Here is an 18,357-nt window from a genome sequence, read left to right as displayed (position 1 = left end):
TGAGGCCCTCCCTCAGCCCTTGTTAGGTTCTTTTTCAAACTGCCCAGAAGAGGCAGAAATGAACTGCATTCCTCAAGGGGTACGAAAATGTTTCGGTGCATATGCCTCCCATTACGACGCTTAATTCTCCGTTTTAGTTGAGCAGAGACATTCGAGGGACGTGGGAAATGAAACGCGGAAAACAGATTTGTTTGAGGGAGCGGGACACGTTCCGCATGCATATGCTTTCGCTGTATCCTCCGTGACCTGTTCAGATGACAGGTGTCCGGAAACTGATGTTCGCGTCGGCGGTTGCTAACTGCCGAGGAGCCTACAGTACAGACAAGACACCTCATAAAAGTACACAATTAATTTCCAACAACGTTTGTCTGCGTTAATCTAACCTTTTAATGCGAAAGCATTACTTCGCTATGTTCACAGATTTCTGTCCGCAGACCGCGTCAGCAAAATCGTGTCCGCAGCAGTTGTGAGTAATTGGGAAGTGGTAGAGGTTAATAAGTGGTTTCAATCGATAGAGGATAACGTAATGTTGTGTCCAGGAAAATAATTAGGCCAATAAGTTAAGTAATTCATAACAAGCAAAAATGTAAGCAGCAGTTGTGAGTAATTGAGAAGTGGTAGAGGTTAATCAGTGGTGTCGAGGAAATGATAACTAGGCCAGTAAGTTAATTAGGTAATTAATTAGAGGCAAAACAAGCAAAATCGTGTCTGCCGCAGATGTGAGTAATTGAGAAGTGGTAGAGGTTAATGAGTGGTGTCAATCGATAGAGGGTGACTTAATGTTATGTCCGAAAAAATAATTATCCAATAAGTTAATTAGGTAATTAATTAGTGGCAAAATGTAAAAGAAAAGGCAAACATAATCTTATTAGCCAATGGCTTGGTGCCACATTTGAATGTATTAAAACTAAAATAGTTAATTAAATCAGTCAATTAAGGTGACGTCAAGGATGTGACGTCACGCAACCTGAAGTCGAGCCAGAAAAAGGGCATAGGAAGTGATTGGCGCGCAATTTGAAAGTACCAAACACTAAAGTAGTTAATTAAGGCAGTCAGTTAGTGTGACGTTAAGGATGTGACGTCATGTAACCGGAAGTGGAGCCGAAAAAGGGCATAAGGGATTTGCCCCCAATTTGAAAGTACCGAAGACTAAAATGGGCAAACAAGAAATGAATTAATGTGACGTAGAGGATGTGACGTCACGCAACCAGAAGTAGAGCCGAAAAAGGGCATAGGAAGGGATTGGCGCACAATTTGAATGCACTAAAGAGTAAAATGGGTAAACAAGAGGGGAATTAAGCAATTAGAAGCAACCAGAAGCAACCAATAGCAGCATCCGTGCTTTCGCATTACTCCAATGCAGATTCTGCAGTGCTCTTTAATTTTCTTTTTCATTTAATGATAAAACCGAAATGCGCTGGAACCAGGTCATTTTTTTTTTCTCCCCAGGGGTGCATTGCACTTTCCCCATTGTTTCACATTCTGATCAACCTCAGCTGATATTACGTAGGACAAGCGATGCGCCACATGGAAATGCATGGAAGACTTCAAGGCTTCTTCAATGGGTCAGGAGCCGAACTGTCAAAGCTTTTCACAATTTGGCGTGCACAGCCCATGACTAGCTGACAACTTGTAGATTGCAGAGTTCGGGCCGTAAACGATGGGTGTGCACTGGCGCAGCCCGGTCAAGAGCTGTGACGGGCGAGATGCCTTTAATATATTTATAACCCTGGTTTGGTGGTTCCCGCTATACTGCTTCCATTTCAGTGACAACTAATTGTGAGGTATATCACACTGTGATAGCAGTTAGACTTTCATCCGGTTCTTATCTTCTGTTTGTTTCAATAACTATGGTGTTAGAAAAAACAATGTAAAGGGCGGCATAAAACGTACTAGAATAGGTGTTCACGCTGGATGATATGGCTTAAGATAGATGACACACTAAATGCAATTGAATTGAATTGAATTGAATCGGTTCACAGGAAGGGAAAGGCGCAGTATCTGTCACACTTGCTCTGTGGACACCTGAACCGCGCCGTAAGGGAAGGGAGGAAGGTGGAAATGAAAGTGGAAAGAGAGAAAGAGGAGCCGTAGTGGAGGACTACGGAGTAATTTCGACCACCTGGGGATCTTTAACGTGCGCTGACATCGCACAGCACACGGACGCCACTTCGTTTCGCCTCCATCGAAATGCAGCCGCCGCGGTCGGGTTCGAACCCGGGAACTCCGGCACAGTGGTCGGGCGTCTTACCACTGCACCACCCCGGCGGGGCCTAAATGCAATAACGCGAAATCTAAATGCAATAACGCGAAATTATTTTTCGCACCAAAAGAACGGCTAATTTGGCTCTTTCTGGGTACGTTTATGACCGTGCTGTCGAGGAGCGAAATGCGCGTTTATTGAGGAGAAGAATGGATCTGAAAATTTCCCCGCACGTCCATTCAAACGCGTGGACTCCTTGCCTAAAAGGACCTATTACTGTCACTTCGAAGTGAATGGCGATGAAGCGTAACCTTTGGCATCCCTGGTCACAAACGGGTGTCAACGAGCGCGTTCCGCCTGGAAACTGGTCGGTGATGGCGACACCTTTCCTTCTTTCTCTTGCTTATAAAAGTCCTGTCTTCGGGTATAGTGCGGTCTCCATGTAATTGAGGGCGCAGCGCCCTATAGGGCAACTGCAAGTGCCCCTTTAAAAGGCCGGCTACGGCTGTTCATTTCAAGGCCAGGTGGTCGTCCATTTGTATCCGACTATAGTACGACGATGAGATGATTGGATGATGTGCGGTTTGTGTCACTTTTTCCGTAAAAGATAGTGTACCTGCTTTCTGACCAACGGATTTTGCTTCGGGAGGCTGCTGGCGACACCGAAGCCAGCGAACGTAACGTTTCAATCATAGCCCAGAAATCTGCGAAGCCGCAGCAGTTTGGGTTGGTTCCAGACTCCGGTAGAGGCTATAAACGGGACCAGAGATACGAACGTGTCTCTGGCAACGGCAATTTCCAGACTTGACTTTTGGCATGGGATGGAGGCGCAGGTTGTAAGGAACTGGACAGGACACCGCGAGCTAGTCTGAAAAGATTTTCTCGCACAGGTTTTGGCAATAGCAGCAAGCACCCTGCTGGGAAGGGCTCGAAATGACAAGAGTATTCGGGGACTTGGGTTTTTCTTTAATATGCGGTTCAGTGTTCCTGTGAGTCTATTCTGGGTAACTACCTGGACTTCTTAACATGCACTGTTATCGAACAGTACACGGTGACTTGAAGCTCACACTGTAGTAGGTTACCATTGTATCGAAGCGCCTCGCCACAGAACGGTCCCCTTCGCCCTCTGCTCCGCAGCGTGTTAGCTCACTGGCTGTTAGGCAGACTCGCACATCCGCGTCGTCGGCCTGGAAGGGGGTGCTTCTTCCTCCTCTGCAAAACCGCGCGATTTTACGCTTCGTGCCGTGTTCGCACCGTTCATCCCCCTGCTCGTATTCGTTGCTCGTGCGCGTGCACGCGCGAGGAGCACCAAAACGGCGCGTTGGCACCAGCAGCGACGCCCGGCTATCAGACGGCCGTAATGACGGCGTTGGCTTGGAATGCCCCCTCCCTTCTCCTCCGCCACCAGCGCCAGCCTCCGGGAGTCAGCGACCCCCGGAGTCGCCTTTGTCCCTGGCAGCCGTTAACCTTGGTCCCTTCTATCTGAACGCAAACAGGGTCGGTCGCGGCGAGACGAGGAGGAGGCGGAGGAGCTCTCCGCCGGTTGTTCGGGCCTTTTTCTCGGGACTTTGAGGCGGTGGCCTGCCTGCCTTCCTTTCCGCTCCACTATAGCAGCATACTCGCTTGTTTTTATCGAGCAGAGAAAGAAGGGGAAGAGCTTCCCTCCTCCTCTCGGCTGTCTGCCGCCTCCCTGTCCGGTCTCTCGCCGGGCGGCTGACCCCACTTCCACTTTCCGAAGCCCGTTTCGTCACACGCGCTGCTGTGGCCCCAGGGTGATGGCGTGGCCTCTTCGCCACCGCTGCCTGACCCCCTCCCTTCCTCAACCTTCGCTCGGTGTGCACGTTCACTTTGTACCCCCGTACTCGACTGTAGTGAAGCACCCCTTTCTAGTGTACCTCTCTCTCTCTTGACTTTCCCCTCGGTTATCGCTGGTGGGGCCTCGCTGACGAGATGCGATGGTTTGTTGTTTGTCAGCTGGTGGCTTCTTCCGTTTTGTGTTTTGTATTTTCTTTCATGCGGGTTTAAATGCGGGGTTACCGGAAGCGTGGATGTGGAGCAACGCCGCCTGTGTGTCAGCTTTGCTCTTACACTTCCTCTGTTTAGGGTATACGCTTTAAGTGATGAAAATAGGGATGCGCCATTGACGACTCGTAGAGTTGACAGTGAGAGTGCACAAAGTCCGCCTAGAGAAGCTGGGAAGAGGGGGGGGGGGGGGGGGGGGGGGCTTAGCACCTTTCTCTGAGCGAGGTATTTTAGATGGAAAAAGTAGACTGAATGGAATTTCTTCTCAATGACCGAGAAATGTGTGATATAAATAGGACCCTCAGCTCTAACGCTTCGTGTGTGAGTGACCCGCAAATCAAATATGAGGAGTAGGGTACTTCTGCGCTTAAGGGCGTTCCTCGCTGGTTGTGGCAGCGGTATTGCTGCATGCTGTGCTGTTAGGAGTCGTTCCTTGCTCGTTGTTGCACCGGTATTCCTGCACGTTCTGCGGTTAGGGACCATTCCTTGCGTGTTGTCGCAGCGGTATCCCTGCATGTTCTGCGGTTAGAGGCATTTCTTGCGCGTTGTGGCAGCCGTATTCCTGCATGTTTGCTGGCAGTGCAGTGACACACCATTTGGCGACCATTGGGATATTCATTTCGGACTCGTGCAGTGGCTTCCTTTGGGTCCCTCGCAACGGTAACCCAAGATGGGAGAAGAAGGACGGTTGGCACGCGAGGGCTTCGTTTTTGCACGAGTATTCGCGCAGATAGTGTATAACCAAACGAACAATAGATTCGCATTCAATTCTGTTTTGATCTACACTGTTCATATTTGGTTCGGTAGCAAACGTATATACTCGTGTCATTCGGCTTGTTTTAGCAAAAGTACAACTCACCTACAACCTTAAGGATGATAAAGAAAAGAAAGGAGAACAGATAGCACTGCACACCTTAGCACAGTTCGCTTAAAGGGTCGGTTGGTTACTACCGGCGGGAGTTTTGAAGCTGTAGGGTTAAGACAAAACTGCACGACCGGTTACTAATCTAGAATTGCCTGGAGGTGGGGTCCTCCTTGATCACCTGGCGCTCCTTTTGATATTAGCACATGGTACACAACAAGCAGGTGCGTTAATCGCTATACGATAGAAAGACCAAGCAAGGCAAGGAGAACTCCCGCGAAGTGCATCTCAGCGAAATAATATGCCGTAGGAAATTCGTGCACCACGTCCCTGGAGGCGGCCGTATGGTTACAACCAGAAGCGCGCTGCTTTGTCCTGCTTTCATTCCGCGTGCATTTTACGGCGTTCGTTTTGCTTAGAAATGGGATCGAAATGCGCGTCCTGTCATCGTTCGCTGCTGAGCACGCTGACGTCACTGTTAGCGCAAGAGATTTCGCTTTGCGACACTTCCTAGCTGTCCGGCTCATCTGGCTATACTATCATGCATAGGCGTCCAAGCTGGTTTTTGTTGTAAATGAACATAACACAAAGGCAGTCACCTCTTGCATAGCCCATAGTGTTTCGTCGTCGTTATTTATCTTCTTTTTGGTGCGTGCATGGAGCTCTTAACTTTGCCCCCAAATGCAGTGAACCATGAGCAAAGCTTTAGAAAATATAATCTGGCCGTATATGGTCACCAGCTGTAAGATCTAAGAGAAGGATATGTATAAAACTTCTACAGTGTAAGTGGCGCTCAAAAATGAAACCTTCATTCGCCATCTTGATATGGACAGAAATGACGTACTACCGAAGCTTTGCTCTATATCAAACGTCGCATATGTGGCTCTAAACTGTTTAGCATTTGTCTGAAAATTTTCACGCTCTCCCAGAGTGAGTGGGGAAGAAAAAAAAGAAAGTTTGCGGCTAAATTTTTTTAAAGTATCATTTTTTGATCATTCTAGCCCTATTTGATTGCGGCTGAGTGCCAAGTTAATGAGCTAATAACGGATGCTATATTTAAATGCGCAGCCTAAAATGGTCTGTTGTGTTAACCGCGACGCTTGTCTGGAGTTATTTTTTTAGTGTTTTCAGTCGTGCCGCTTCTACTTACTCGATGTTTGACTTAATGCATTGTTAGATTCATTAACTAGTACACGGGGGAGCTTGGAAAACTCGTTCGACGAAATTCTTAGCATTACGTGTTCTTGTCCTCTTCCAGAGTTTCTGAGCTAGTTAGTGCTTGAACATGTGCATCACGCTCTGTTTCCACCTAGTTTCACCTTAACAACAAAAGCAATAAAAGTACCTGACACTTCTTGTAAATTATGTGGCCCGCATTATTATCTGTACTTTCTGAGACCCTGCATTGTCAATTTTTGTCCAAATCTTAGAGACAGAGCTGCGTGTATAACATATCCTGTTATGGCTATGGTCGAAGCAGCGTCGTCTAATTCCCTCCTTCACATGAGCTCTCGAAAATATGGAATTCAGGCAGGGCGTACTTTATGGTGGCGTAAAAAAAAGAAAAAAAAAACTGTCTCACTTGTACTGCAACAGGTGCTAGCTGGCTGAGCGAATCAATAAACGTGTTGAGAACGGAATATATGCCTGAAGCTGGGATGCGGTACACTGAGAAAAGTTGTATAACACGTGTGAGGTATGCTCCAATTTTCCCTCTGCGCTCTGGAAATTGACGAATTCGCTCTGAACCGGGCATTTCTTGCAGTACAGAGCCGGCCATATATGGTACGCGCCAAAGCGCATTCGTGTTGAGGAATCGAAATTATCACTTCTCGACCGTTTGTACAATCGGCAACACAGTTTGCGATCCATTTCTTAGGATGATATAGCCTGTTTTACGATAATTTCCCAAATATTACGGGAGCGCGCGGAAGCTACAGCGAGGTCCATTGTCTTTGCAGATCACTCGTGGACGAAGTCCAGGGTAGCGACATCGCACTGCAGGAACAGCTTCGCGTACTCGGTACCCGTAGAAACTGGTGCTAGGTCAACCCTACTAGCGCTGATCGAAGAGCATACAGCGGTATGCTCAGAAGGTACGTTCTGATTGTGCGGAAGGTACGCGAACCCTCGGAGGTTCATTTGCAGCACCTGTCGGGAAAGTGCGAACGTCGTATACGAATTATGTTTTGGCAAAAAACTCTAGAATTCCTAGCCTTTGACTTGTGTCCGTGACGTGTTTAGTTTGCGCTAACAATACGGGGCTAACCGAATAGGCAGTTTTAGCTCCGCCGTACGGCAAATGCGGCTAGGAAATCCTGGCGACAGTAGCATGAGGCAACGCGCTGCCGGTTGTCCGGCTGCAGTAAAGTTCGCTAATAGTTCAAGTGAGTTAAGCGACAGTCGACGCTGTGCATTCTTGTATCATATGTTCGTGACCTCACCCATTTTCCCCTTTGTTCAAATTTCCTGTACATCGCGGAGGGTAGCAGATGTATAGCGAGCGTTGCATGCAGCAAGTATATATATAAAAAAAGTCACTATTGGTCTTCGTTAATTTCACGAGCGCTGAAAAGTATTGCTTACATTAGCTTTTAATCTATCTGCAGATTGTTGCAGCTATGCGCACTTTTGTTTTTTTAAGTTGCTCTACCGCTTCATTGCGTCGTAATACGACTGGTATGGAGGAGAGAGCTCGCGCCGCCGTCGCATCTAGACCGGCCGTAGCCGTATCACCACATTGGAGGTAGTCACTCGTACATTGTTATTTTTGCTGCCCGCAGGCGACGTGACTGTCGGCTTACTTCGTCCTTTTACCCCCATGGGCTTTAGACGAGTATCGCCGCCGCTATTTGGTTAATACGGCTGGTATGGAGGAGAGAGCTCCCGCCGCCGTCGCATCTAGACCGGCCGTAGCCGTATCACCACATTGGAGGTAGTCACTCGTACATTGTTATTTTTGCTGCCCGCAGGCGACGTGACTGTCGGCTTACTTCGTCCTTTTACCCCCATGTGCTTTAGACGAGTATCGCCGCCGCTATTTGGTTAATACGGCTGGTATGGAGGAGGGAGCTCGCGCCGCCGTCGCATCTAGACCGGCCGTAGCCGTATCACCACATTGGAGGTAGTCACTCGTACATTGTTATTTTTGCTGCCCGCATGCCGACGTGACTGTCGGCTTACTTCGTCCTTTTACCCCCATGGGCTTTAGACGAGTATCGCCGCCGCTATTTGGTTAATACGGCTGGTATGGAGAAGAGAGCTCGCGCCGCCGTCGCATCTAGACCGGCCGTAGCCGTATCACCACATTGGAGGTAGTCACTCGTACATTGTTATTTTTGCTGCCCGCAGGCGACGTGACTGTCGGCTTACTTCGTCCTTTTACCCCCATGGGCTTTAGACGAGTATCGCCGCCGCTATTTGGTTAATACGGCTGGTATGGAGGAGAGAGCTCGCGCCGCCGTTGCATCTAGACCGGCCGTAACCATATAACCACATTGGAGGTAGTAACTCGTACATTGTTATTTTTGCTGCCCGCAGGCGACGTGACTTTCGGCTTACTTCGTCCTTTTATCCCCATGGGCTTTAGACGAGTATCGCCGCCGCTATTGGTTAGAGAGCCTTAGAAAACATTCCTTCGGCGCTTATTCGTGTTAATGTTAACCAGGTTGTTCAATTTTACAGAAGAATCTAGAGTTGAGGTCTAATCTGCTGTACGGGCGGTAATGATTTAAATATCATCGAAGGCGTAAATTGGTTACAGCAGCATGCAGTACTTCATACTTATTACTATGCATAGGTATATTCAGCAAACAATGTGCCATATTGTTCGCACTTTCGAGGTGTATATAAGGCCGATCTGAATCCAAGATTCACGAAGAAATTTCCAAACAATGTGTCAGTGTCGGGTCATATAATATCTGCATTCGAGCGGCCTTTCGCGCTCTCCTTTAGTGCCGTTATCGTGACGTATTCAAGCCGACATTTCAATGCTAAGGCACTCACTGCTACTTGGTACGGCAAGCTTCACCTTACTGCGTGGCTCCTGTAACCAAGGAAATTGTTTTGTGCCGTCGTCGTTTGCAGCAAAGGGAGAGCCTTTCTAGGTATGGAACTTTTGAGCACTCGCTATATTTTCATGTGAGGAAGCAGCTTCTCATAGTTATCTCGGGTTCAACGAAGGCACCGGAAACAGGTGGAAATTGCTCGTGAACGCTTGTTAAGGTGCACTAAGCACACAGATTATGCACTCAAGAGATAGACAGAACTCCGCTTTCCCTTCATTTTGCGAAAGACAAAGATGACTACTGAACGTTGCTGTTCCATCATGCCATTAATTAGACGCTTTATAGCGCGAGAGCATGGGCGCTGCCATGTTTGGTCACGTGACCCTTCCGCCATTGACGGCTTTCGGGCCTGCTTTCGGGTTTCGACGCCTGCGGCTGCAATTGGGAGCTGCGTACCCGCAATGGTTGTGGACAACGAGCAGGTAGATAGCACATAAACTTATGCGCATATTACGTGCAGGTGCTACAAGTTGGTTTATATAATCACCTAGCTCATTTACTGCGTCATCCGAATGCCTGCATCAGCTAAAATGTGTCGACAAACCCGTCATCCGTTGGCGAGTTTTTTTTTTTTTTATCAATTTTCTCAGCGCTTTTTGTGGACAACATAGTTTACCGTCAAAATAAACAGATTAAAAGCCAACTATCACCTGAAACCTTTCTTTTCAATATTTTTGCTTAACCGTACGTGTTCAGACCGCGCTGGTTGAGACATAAGAATGTTCACCGTTCAGCATTGTGCGCAGCTGATACGGACGCGAATGTAATAATCCGACAAGTGGCCAGATACTATCTTACCTCCCGTAAAGATCTTAGATTCAAAAGACTTCTACTCTGCTCAAAGGCCACGTTAGGCGCTCAGCGACGTTCGCCAGCGCTCGGGTGAGTAAGACAGAAAACTGCAGCGGAGGTCAGCACCCGCAGCGGAGATATAAAATTTTATCATGCTGAAATTCACCATTGATCCGCGCGTTAATTATACAAAAGTAGCAATTATTACATGCATTGCATCAGTGCTTGCCTAGAGTGAGCATGCATGCAGGTTCACAGGCGTGCACACGGTGACCTTTCTTCTCTCCACAATGAATTCATTATGAATATGCAGATATTAGTAGCCACACAAAAAGGCTTTCTTTTTAATATCCTACAAAAATAACGCGGCAGCAGTACAAAGCCTCAATATATAACTCCTGTGAAAACATCAGGGCCGTGCTCGCATTTCCGCAGCTACTGCCTGCGCTGAAATGAGTTGGCACGTGAGGTTTATGATAGTCATTTCCGTACAGTTCACAGGCACTCTCATCTCCCAGAAAGAAACATCAACTCGCGATACAACGCAAAAGAAAACGGCAGCCTACACCATGATGTGCACCATACAGTCTTCCGCAAATAAACACAAGGTCATTACATCTCCTTCCCCACAGATTGCTCTAAAAAACTGAGGACGCCCGCACCAAAGCAACAACGATGTTTAAAAGCCAGTTGGCATTCTTACACAAGCTACGCAGCAGCTGTCCGCACTGCCCACCGATGCGTTCCGATGGCGAGAATTGACGGCCGTACCAGTGGCGCCACCTGTTGGAGGCAGCGAAGCTGCTCTCTGCAAAGTGTCTATAGTTGTTGGGTACACTGGAGAGTGCAATCCAAGTACTTGAACTGTGGAACTGTGTAATGCTGTAAATTGCTGTAAAATGAAATTCTGGCGCGTCGCATCACCAGAAACCGCCAGCTTGAAATTCGGATACCTAGTGCAGAAATTCACAGATTAGCGACAACCCCTTCGAGCTGCGAAACTGGAACACAGAACGAGCGTGCGGCGTCGTCACTTGTCTGGTGCTCTCTGAGCGACGGTGGCCATTGTTACGAAAGAGCGGACATCACCCTCCTCCACCGCAGCTCTCGATGAGAGCGCTTCCGAGCGCATGCGTTTCCCGGGAACACTGGTCGAAGTGTATCAACAAGTGCCGGCCCTCCTCCGCGGCCGGGAGCCAGCGTCCACCCACCAACGAGGCCGCGAGCGGCGCCATAGGGTAACCATTCCCCCAGAGAGCTTTTCTGGGGAGGGAAGGAGGAGAAAAGAGACGGTAAGGGGGAAACGGGGAAAGAGACGCCGGTTCGAACCGTGAGCGGAGAGAGGACTCGGGCTCCGAGATCGGAGAGAGAAAGGGGGAGGGGAAAGTTGTGACGATGAGGAGGAGGGTAAGGGAACGCCTTCTCCTCTCCTCTTCTACACCGAGCTGCTTCGGCCGATTCTCGCCCCTTTCCTCCTCCGAAGACAGGCCACGGTCGATATTTCCGAACCTCGCGCGGAGAGTCCAAACACCGAGAGCCTGAGTGCCGTGCTGGTGGTCTTCGAGGTTCGCGCCTGGCCGGGTTTCGAACGTAAAGCGGCCGCGCGCGCTGCAGACGCCAGCCGCCTCAAGCGGCCCAGGATTGTTGTTCTTTGTGCGTGCTCTCCCAGCCATGTCAGCGCGGCCTGTCCGCGCCCATGTCGCCTCTTTGCTGCTCCGCCAGCGCTGCCGAGACGTTCCTCCGTGCTCCCAGAGAACGGGCAGCTCGACGCCTGACGTGCGGTGTTTCCCGAAGTGACGTTTCCTCGTCGAAATCCCCGTCACTTGGAAGCGCCATTGGGACAGCTGTCACTCGGCGGCGAAACGTGTTGATGTGATCAGTGTGTTTCGTGCGGGGCGTCCTTTCTCCATCTCCTGTACGTTTTCTTTCGCGCCTTTGAATGCCGCTGACACTTGGGCTGTGACGCGCGCTTTGATCCATCCACGCCGCTGCACTGAGTACCACCCTTCTCTCGCGGGACTGATTTTAGACGCCGAGTGCACGCGGGAGACGTTCTGAACGGAGGTCGTCGCGTGTCCCTGGAGGAGAGCATTTCCTCTAAAGTCTACTCCTTCGTTCACCCCCTCCGTCATCTTCCTCAAATAGCGCTGAACGTGCTGTCGTATCGCGTTCTACTTGGCCGGCTTCGTCTCTAGCTTTGCAAATGGCCGTTCCGGTTCCCCAACTCGGGCAGCGTGTTGCGTGTCAGTCGGTGCCGCGGCGGCGTTCGATAGATATTGCTGTTGATTGCGTGCATTACTAAACCCCCAGCCACCGTCATGGGAACGTCGGCGCCGTTAATAGCAAAGCGGTCGCTTATTTCGTCCATCTCGTAAAGCATGCTGCTGTGGAGTTCTCCACTTCGATTTCCCTGCGTACGTTTTCAGCGAACAAGCGACTTCATACAGGAGGGAAAGAGCTTTTTACGACGTTCCCCGCCGCTCCGCGCACCAAAGAGCCATGGCAGATGCCACTTGTCGGGGCGATGTGCGTGCGCTGGTAAGTTGTTGCTTATCGCCCGCGTTTCGCGGCCGCGGCGTTGAAGCCAGCGGCGCCGCGCGGGTCGTGTAAAGTTACTTGCTCGCCGCCGCCGAAGCGTGCTCATGAATCGCGGCTGCTGTCCACCAGCAACACCACAGGCGCGACTGCAGAGCGTCTTTCGATACTTGGATGGATACAGGCCGCCGTCGCCTGCCTCTGTGCGGCGTCTGGCTTCTTCTGCCTATCTGCTAGGGGTCAACAGCCGCGCGACGCGATAGGGCCGCCTTCTTCTACGCCGTTGTCCTTGCACCAAGGTCTCAGCGAAAGTCCCGAGGCGTATTTCGCTATCTTCGCCTCTCCCTGTCGTACGCGAATCGCCGAGGGAATCTAATTTTGGCCACCCCGTCTTCCTGGTGTAAACGTACAACGCAACGCAACTGCGTCAAGGACATTCTCGTGTCACTTTCTTCTTTCGCGCAGACAACGACGCCTAGGGGAACGCATCTTTCACGCACATACTCCCGTCATCGGTGGTCTTGTTCCGGAAACGCCCCTTAACGGCTGTGCTTTTGGTAGAGATTTGCGTGCTGATGTTGTCATAATCTAGCGAACGACACACTCTCCTTCATCCTCCATTTCAACAATATACATAGGCTATTTGTAGATACAGCCCTAAAAAAGAAACAAAAAAAAAAAAAAAACGAGTGTAGGAAATACTGTTCTTGAAGACAGCTGACTCGACAACACGACAAGCTTGTTACCTAATGGTCGCAACACAACTGGACCCCGAAGGGTTACGGGGCGTTTCGAGTTCACCCCTAGTAAAGTTGCGTCGACCTAACTCATGAGAAGTACCACAAAACGAAATCCGTGTGATTATTGTTGACAAACTGCGCGTCTGAACAGGCCTTCCGAACTACCCTCCGCTTACGTGTGTCGCTCAAGCCGTGGTCATATCAGAGCCGCCCTTGAATAGAGACGCTCGTTCCGATAGACTATTGCTCCTCCGACACGTCACCGTCTGGCAGAAGCGTAGTACTACGCACTTCTGACAGCAGTTGACATCGCTTCGCGCGTCTAACAGCGCATTCCGACTGGGCATCTCGAGCCCACGGCATGCCTCACGCACCCTGCGGCACATAACAGTAAGGAAGTCGTCTAAATAGTGGCGCTATGCCCGTGAATCCGGCGTCGAACGCGCTGTCTGTGGAGCGGCTCGTGCCTGCGTCGTCGACATCATCGTCGTCTTCGGCCAACGCCGTGGTGACCGCGGCCTGTTCGCTGTGTCCGCTTGCAGCTGTGCAGCGGGGCCGGGTGCCGCCGACGCAGCACGGTGGCCTGCCGGGCCAGATGTCGCTGAGCAACGGCGACGCGGCGGCCGCGGCGGCGCTCAACGGCCACTCGTACCTGTCCAGCTTCATCTCGCTGCTGCTGCGCGCCGAGCCGTATCCCCCGAGCCGCTACGCGCAGTGCATGCAGCCAAACAACATCATGGGCATCGACAACATCTGCGAGCTGGCCGCCCGGTTGCTCTTCAGCGCGGTCGAGTGGGCCCGCAACATACCCTTCTTCCCGGACCTGCAGGTCAGTATGGGACATCTAAGTGCACGTGCCGCCATCTCTCGGTGTGTGAGGTGAAACACGGCTACAGACGTGTGTAAATTCTTGCCATGTAAACTCTTAACCCTTTGAGAAATTTGAAGTAAACGCGCACAATGGGACAAGTGCAGCACGCGCGTGATCGTCGTAAACGGTTACTATGTGAACAGGTTGTGGCTTACTGACCACTTTGCGCTTGTTTCTTAAGGGAGTAATGTTTGGTGTTTTCAGGAACAAACGGTCATGACAGCGCAATTAGTCCCAAATAACTCACCCTTGTACGTTGTCTAGTTCTTTGTAATGCCAACGTTTTGTGTAATGCTAGCAGCGCTTGCACTGTAATCGTTGTGTGCGTAACTGTGCTAACTGAACCTCTTGCAGTAGAATGCTTGTTCAGGCTGATTACTGCGTACGTTCCGCTATTCCTTTAGCAGCTTTCGATTGATCGGCTGTGATGGGTTAGTGAAGGCATATGTTTATTTGCTTCCATGCTTGTGGTCGCGAGCCTGTAAACCTTGGCGCAAATTTAGCTGTCTGCGTGTATAGGCATGTCCGTTAAAAGTGTCATCATGATGTTTGGCTTTAGCGGTGGTGAGCTAGGCGCCGGAAGCTTTGCACCGTGCCCAAGCACTGACCTTTCTATTGAAAACAGAAGTTCCGTCATTCAGTCAACAAAGAAGCGTCATGCCTATAAGGAACAACCTCTTTCCAGAGTGGCCCACAAATTCAGCATTTACAGTCGCGCATTGTTTCATCAGGTAATGTCTGAAAGCACACTGACCACATGGCAAATGTCAAAACAGTCGAGAAACGACCGATATCTTATTACGAATATCCGTTCGTATAGTCAGTGGTAGGTCATACGTTGTTTTCTGAACAACACCGACCGCGTTGCTTAAGCTGCTCACTGTTCCTTAATAAGTCATAACTACTCACCAGCACGCTCCAGCCTGCGTGCAAAATAGCCCGGTGTGAAAAATCTTTTTTCTTTTTTTTTTTTTCTGCGCTGTCACCGTTTATCAGATATCCGATTTCTAGTTCACTTTTTCCAGCTCTCGTCATATGTTGACATGCGTGCACATCTCAGCCTCTCTAGTTCGTTCTGTGCCTTTACCAGCATATTTGGCCTGCATACGGAGAGAGAAGGATGGCGACAACGGGTTGTAGTGAGAAGGATACCTGCAGTATAATGCGCATCATTGACTCTCTGCGTGCGGTCGCCGTCCACCTCTTATAGACAAGACCTACATAATCGTCATCCTTGTCTTTCCTCCATATGAGTTTGTTCATAGCGCGGGGCGTGCGCCGCACACTGAATATGTCAGCCCAATGTGTATGGCCCGAAGCAACGAAGGCGGCATAGCGCGCAAGAGACGTCGACCTGTTTTAGCAACCTCCCGTGTGACCCGCATGATGCGCGTGCGTGTGTGACTGATAACCGTAAAAAGAAGTACCGTCGTGGCTACGGCTTCGTTCCATCGCAGCAATTAAGGAACGTTTAGGTCCACGGACGTGTCACCTTGATCGGCGTGCATGCACGGGTAAGCTCGGTCACTGCCGTCGCTGTCGGTCGCCCCGCGACGTCTCAGTCCTCTCATACTCGGTTCCCCGACATCTCAATCCGGCTTTCTGCGACGTCGAGTTTGCGCAGACACGTATTTATAAACGCATAAGCTCACGCTTTAGCGCGCAGCCTATAGCAACAAGAAGGTTTGTCGGCTCGCACGACGATCTTGCGCTGAGGCATGCGGGCCTGGCCGTCCGCATTTTTTTGTGCGTGCGTTCGAGCGCTTGTCCGTCTCTCGTGTTCGGTCCACCGCGGACGGCGGTGACATAGGAAGACGAAGCCGTAGCTGAGGGCGGTCGACAGCGGCTTGCTAGCTGCCAGCATGGCTGGCAACCGTGAGTGCGTGTCCGTGTAACGGCCAATTTCACGCCGCCCGATGGACTCTTTTTCTGCCCCGGCCGCGTTATCTCTCGCCCGACAACATCCAGGCGCCAATTGGTAATCGCCGTGAACGCTCAGTCGGTTCCTATTCCGCCGATTCGACTCGCACCCGCACAATTTCTGCCGCTTCCCCATTATAGATCTCTCGGACTGCGCCAGTCTGTCGTCGGCGCCCCTGGCAAGAAAAACAAGAAAACAGTTGAAATGGCGGCGGGATGGCAGAAAGCGTGACGTAGAAAGAAACAAAATGGGACTGATTTGGCGAAGTTGTTCAGGTGCCAACGCTCGATTCGCTTCGACGGTTGCTGTTTCTTCGTTCTTTCTCATTTTTTTTTAACCGGCCCTTTTTCACGCGACTTGGAACTGTCTGCCAGTCGAGATGACGTTGTTATTTAGGTATACCTTTTCGAGCGGTGTCCCATACGCGCCTCGGGGCAGAGAGAGCTATAAGGGCGCAGTTGTGAATCATTTATTGTGTCTGCGTGGTATAAATGCATGCGCGCGTTTTATTAATGCAGCCTCTAAGGACATTGTCGCTCAAGCAATTCACAACAACAGTCCAGAAGTTTCGCTTTTTGGTATACATGCAATCAGCCAACATAAGTCATCCTCCTCAGTTCCTTGTCGCTTAAGTGAGCCTGCCTCAAGCGTATATATATACCTGCAAGAAATGTACAGTGCCCCTTGCGCGGAGTTACATAGGGACAGTGGCCCGCTTCCTTAGAAGCTACAACCTCATCGCAGGCGAATGAGTGTTCGCACCTTTCTGTGACTTACTTCCTGGTAGCTACGCACTGCTGGCTGCCGTATTAGACGATTGCCCGAAACTTTGGTTTTTGTCTCATACGTGGTGGTACGCCTCTCGATCGTTCGTAGCGCGCTTCGTTGCTGCTGAGCTTCACCGCAGTGCTGTCCTTGAGGCTGAGAATCCAGCTTGAATGCCGGGAGGCGCTGGATTCGGATCCCGCTATCAAACTTTGTCGGCATCGTTGCATATCGAGCAACGCCGTTGTGACAGGCTTTTCACGCCTTCAAAAGACGAGCGCATTGTCGGGGACTGCTTGTACGTACCCGCAAGGAATCCTGTGGGTACACCTCTCAGGTGGCATCAGCATTCGAACTGATTTACTGTTGCGCGTTATGCGGATGTCATCATACCGCCAGATCGTCACTGCACGCACTGAGGACTGTGCGGCTAGGTTGCGCATATTTGATTTATTTTATTGTTTTACGAGCGTCGAAATAGAAAAACAGGCTGCGAATTGTGTGCAGACGAGGAAAACGCGTCAGGTGTCGGGACAGAGAGTCAGTGAACGACACGCGAGCACCCACGTGTGCCGCAAACATAATAGCGTTGCCGCGACTGTGGTATGTTTATTTCCGCTTTATGTTTGTTTGTTTTTTTTAGGCGAAACAGTTTTTAATCCTCTTTAAAGAGGATTCACTGAGCCTTTCACTGAAAGCACTGCGTAATAGTTTTGTTTGTAATTGTATGTCATATGAATTCCAAAGCCCGACAAAGGTTGCGTCTGCTAATTTGAATAGGAGCAGTGTCGAATGTGCGACCGAGTGGTGGCATCCTACGCGCCGGTTGGTCGACCTCAAAAGGTTTCGGCACACAGAAGGAATTAAGACAACACAAAGTTACACGTATATCCCGGTGTATGTTTTCCCACAGGAATGGGAAGATGCAATCTGAACTGGAAAATTCACGACTGCACATCTCGAACAACACCTGAATGCTCGCGTCGATGTCGCGGTGCAGTTGTTGTGAACCCCGCCGATCAATATCAACGTAATCGTTGGCGTACCCTTTGGTATTATCGCCTTCACTGACAATGTAGCCTCATTCAGCGGCGCTTTTGTGTGCGTATGTTTTCTTTATTTAGTCCACGTCATCCCTGCCGTGCCATTCCTCCCAGAGCATATGTCACCAACTTGCCCAAACCTACTCTGCCCAGAAAAAAAGAAAGAATATGTCACCAACTTGCCCAAACCTACTCTGCCCAGAAAAAAAAAAAAAAAAAAAAAAAGAAGAAAAAAAGAAAATGCTTCACTCTGATTGGAAACGCACCGGCGAAGTGCATATATACTAATCAACTGCATGCTACAAGCCATTGACTATCTAAGTATTCGAATTAAAGAATGGTTTAGGTTGCGCAAACGTAGAGAAAATGAGACGCTCGTTATGAGATGCAGATGAAACATAAAATGTGCCACACGAACCAGTATACGGCTGTTATTCTGCACTATTATCTGAACGCGCTTGAAGTTCTCTGGTGGTACCGTTATAGAACAGCATAAAGTCGTCATGAAACTGTGCTTGCAACTGTCCCAAATGTTT

The 18,357-nt window shown here is 49.9% G+C and overlaps 1 protein-coding gene across 2 annotated transcripts in view; it reads left to right on the top strand.

The window, feature by feature from the left end:
- Positions 1-18,357, top strand: part of svp (COUP transcription factor 2) — a 147,792-nt gene that overhangs the window by 24,447 nt on the left and 104,988 nt on the right. Inside the window, exons 2-3 of one of the 2 annotated variants that reach the window (XM_084594166.1) lie at positions 7,049-7,183; positions 13,764-14,050. In XM_084594166.1, coding sequence (XP_084450292.1) covers positions 7,049-7,183; positions 13,764-14,050 — 422 coding nt within the window. The remainder of the gene's footprint in view (positions 1-7,048; positions 7,184-13,763; positions 14,051-18,357) is intronic. The other variant, XM_084594165.1, reaches the window with a different exon arrangement.

The sequence above is a fragment of the Amblyomma maculatum genome, chromosome 2 (assembly GCF_055883805.1).
Source record: "Amblyomma maculatum isolate TAMU_Amacu chromosome 2, ASM5588380v1, whole genome shotgun sequence".
NCBI lineage: Eukaryota > Metazoa > Arthropoda > Arachnida > Ixodida > Ixodidae > Amblyomma > Amblyomma maculatum.
This window is presented reverse-complemented; position numbering and strand designations above follow the sequence as displayed.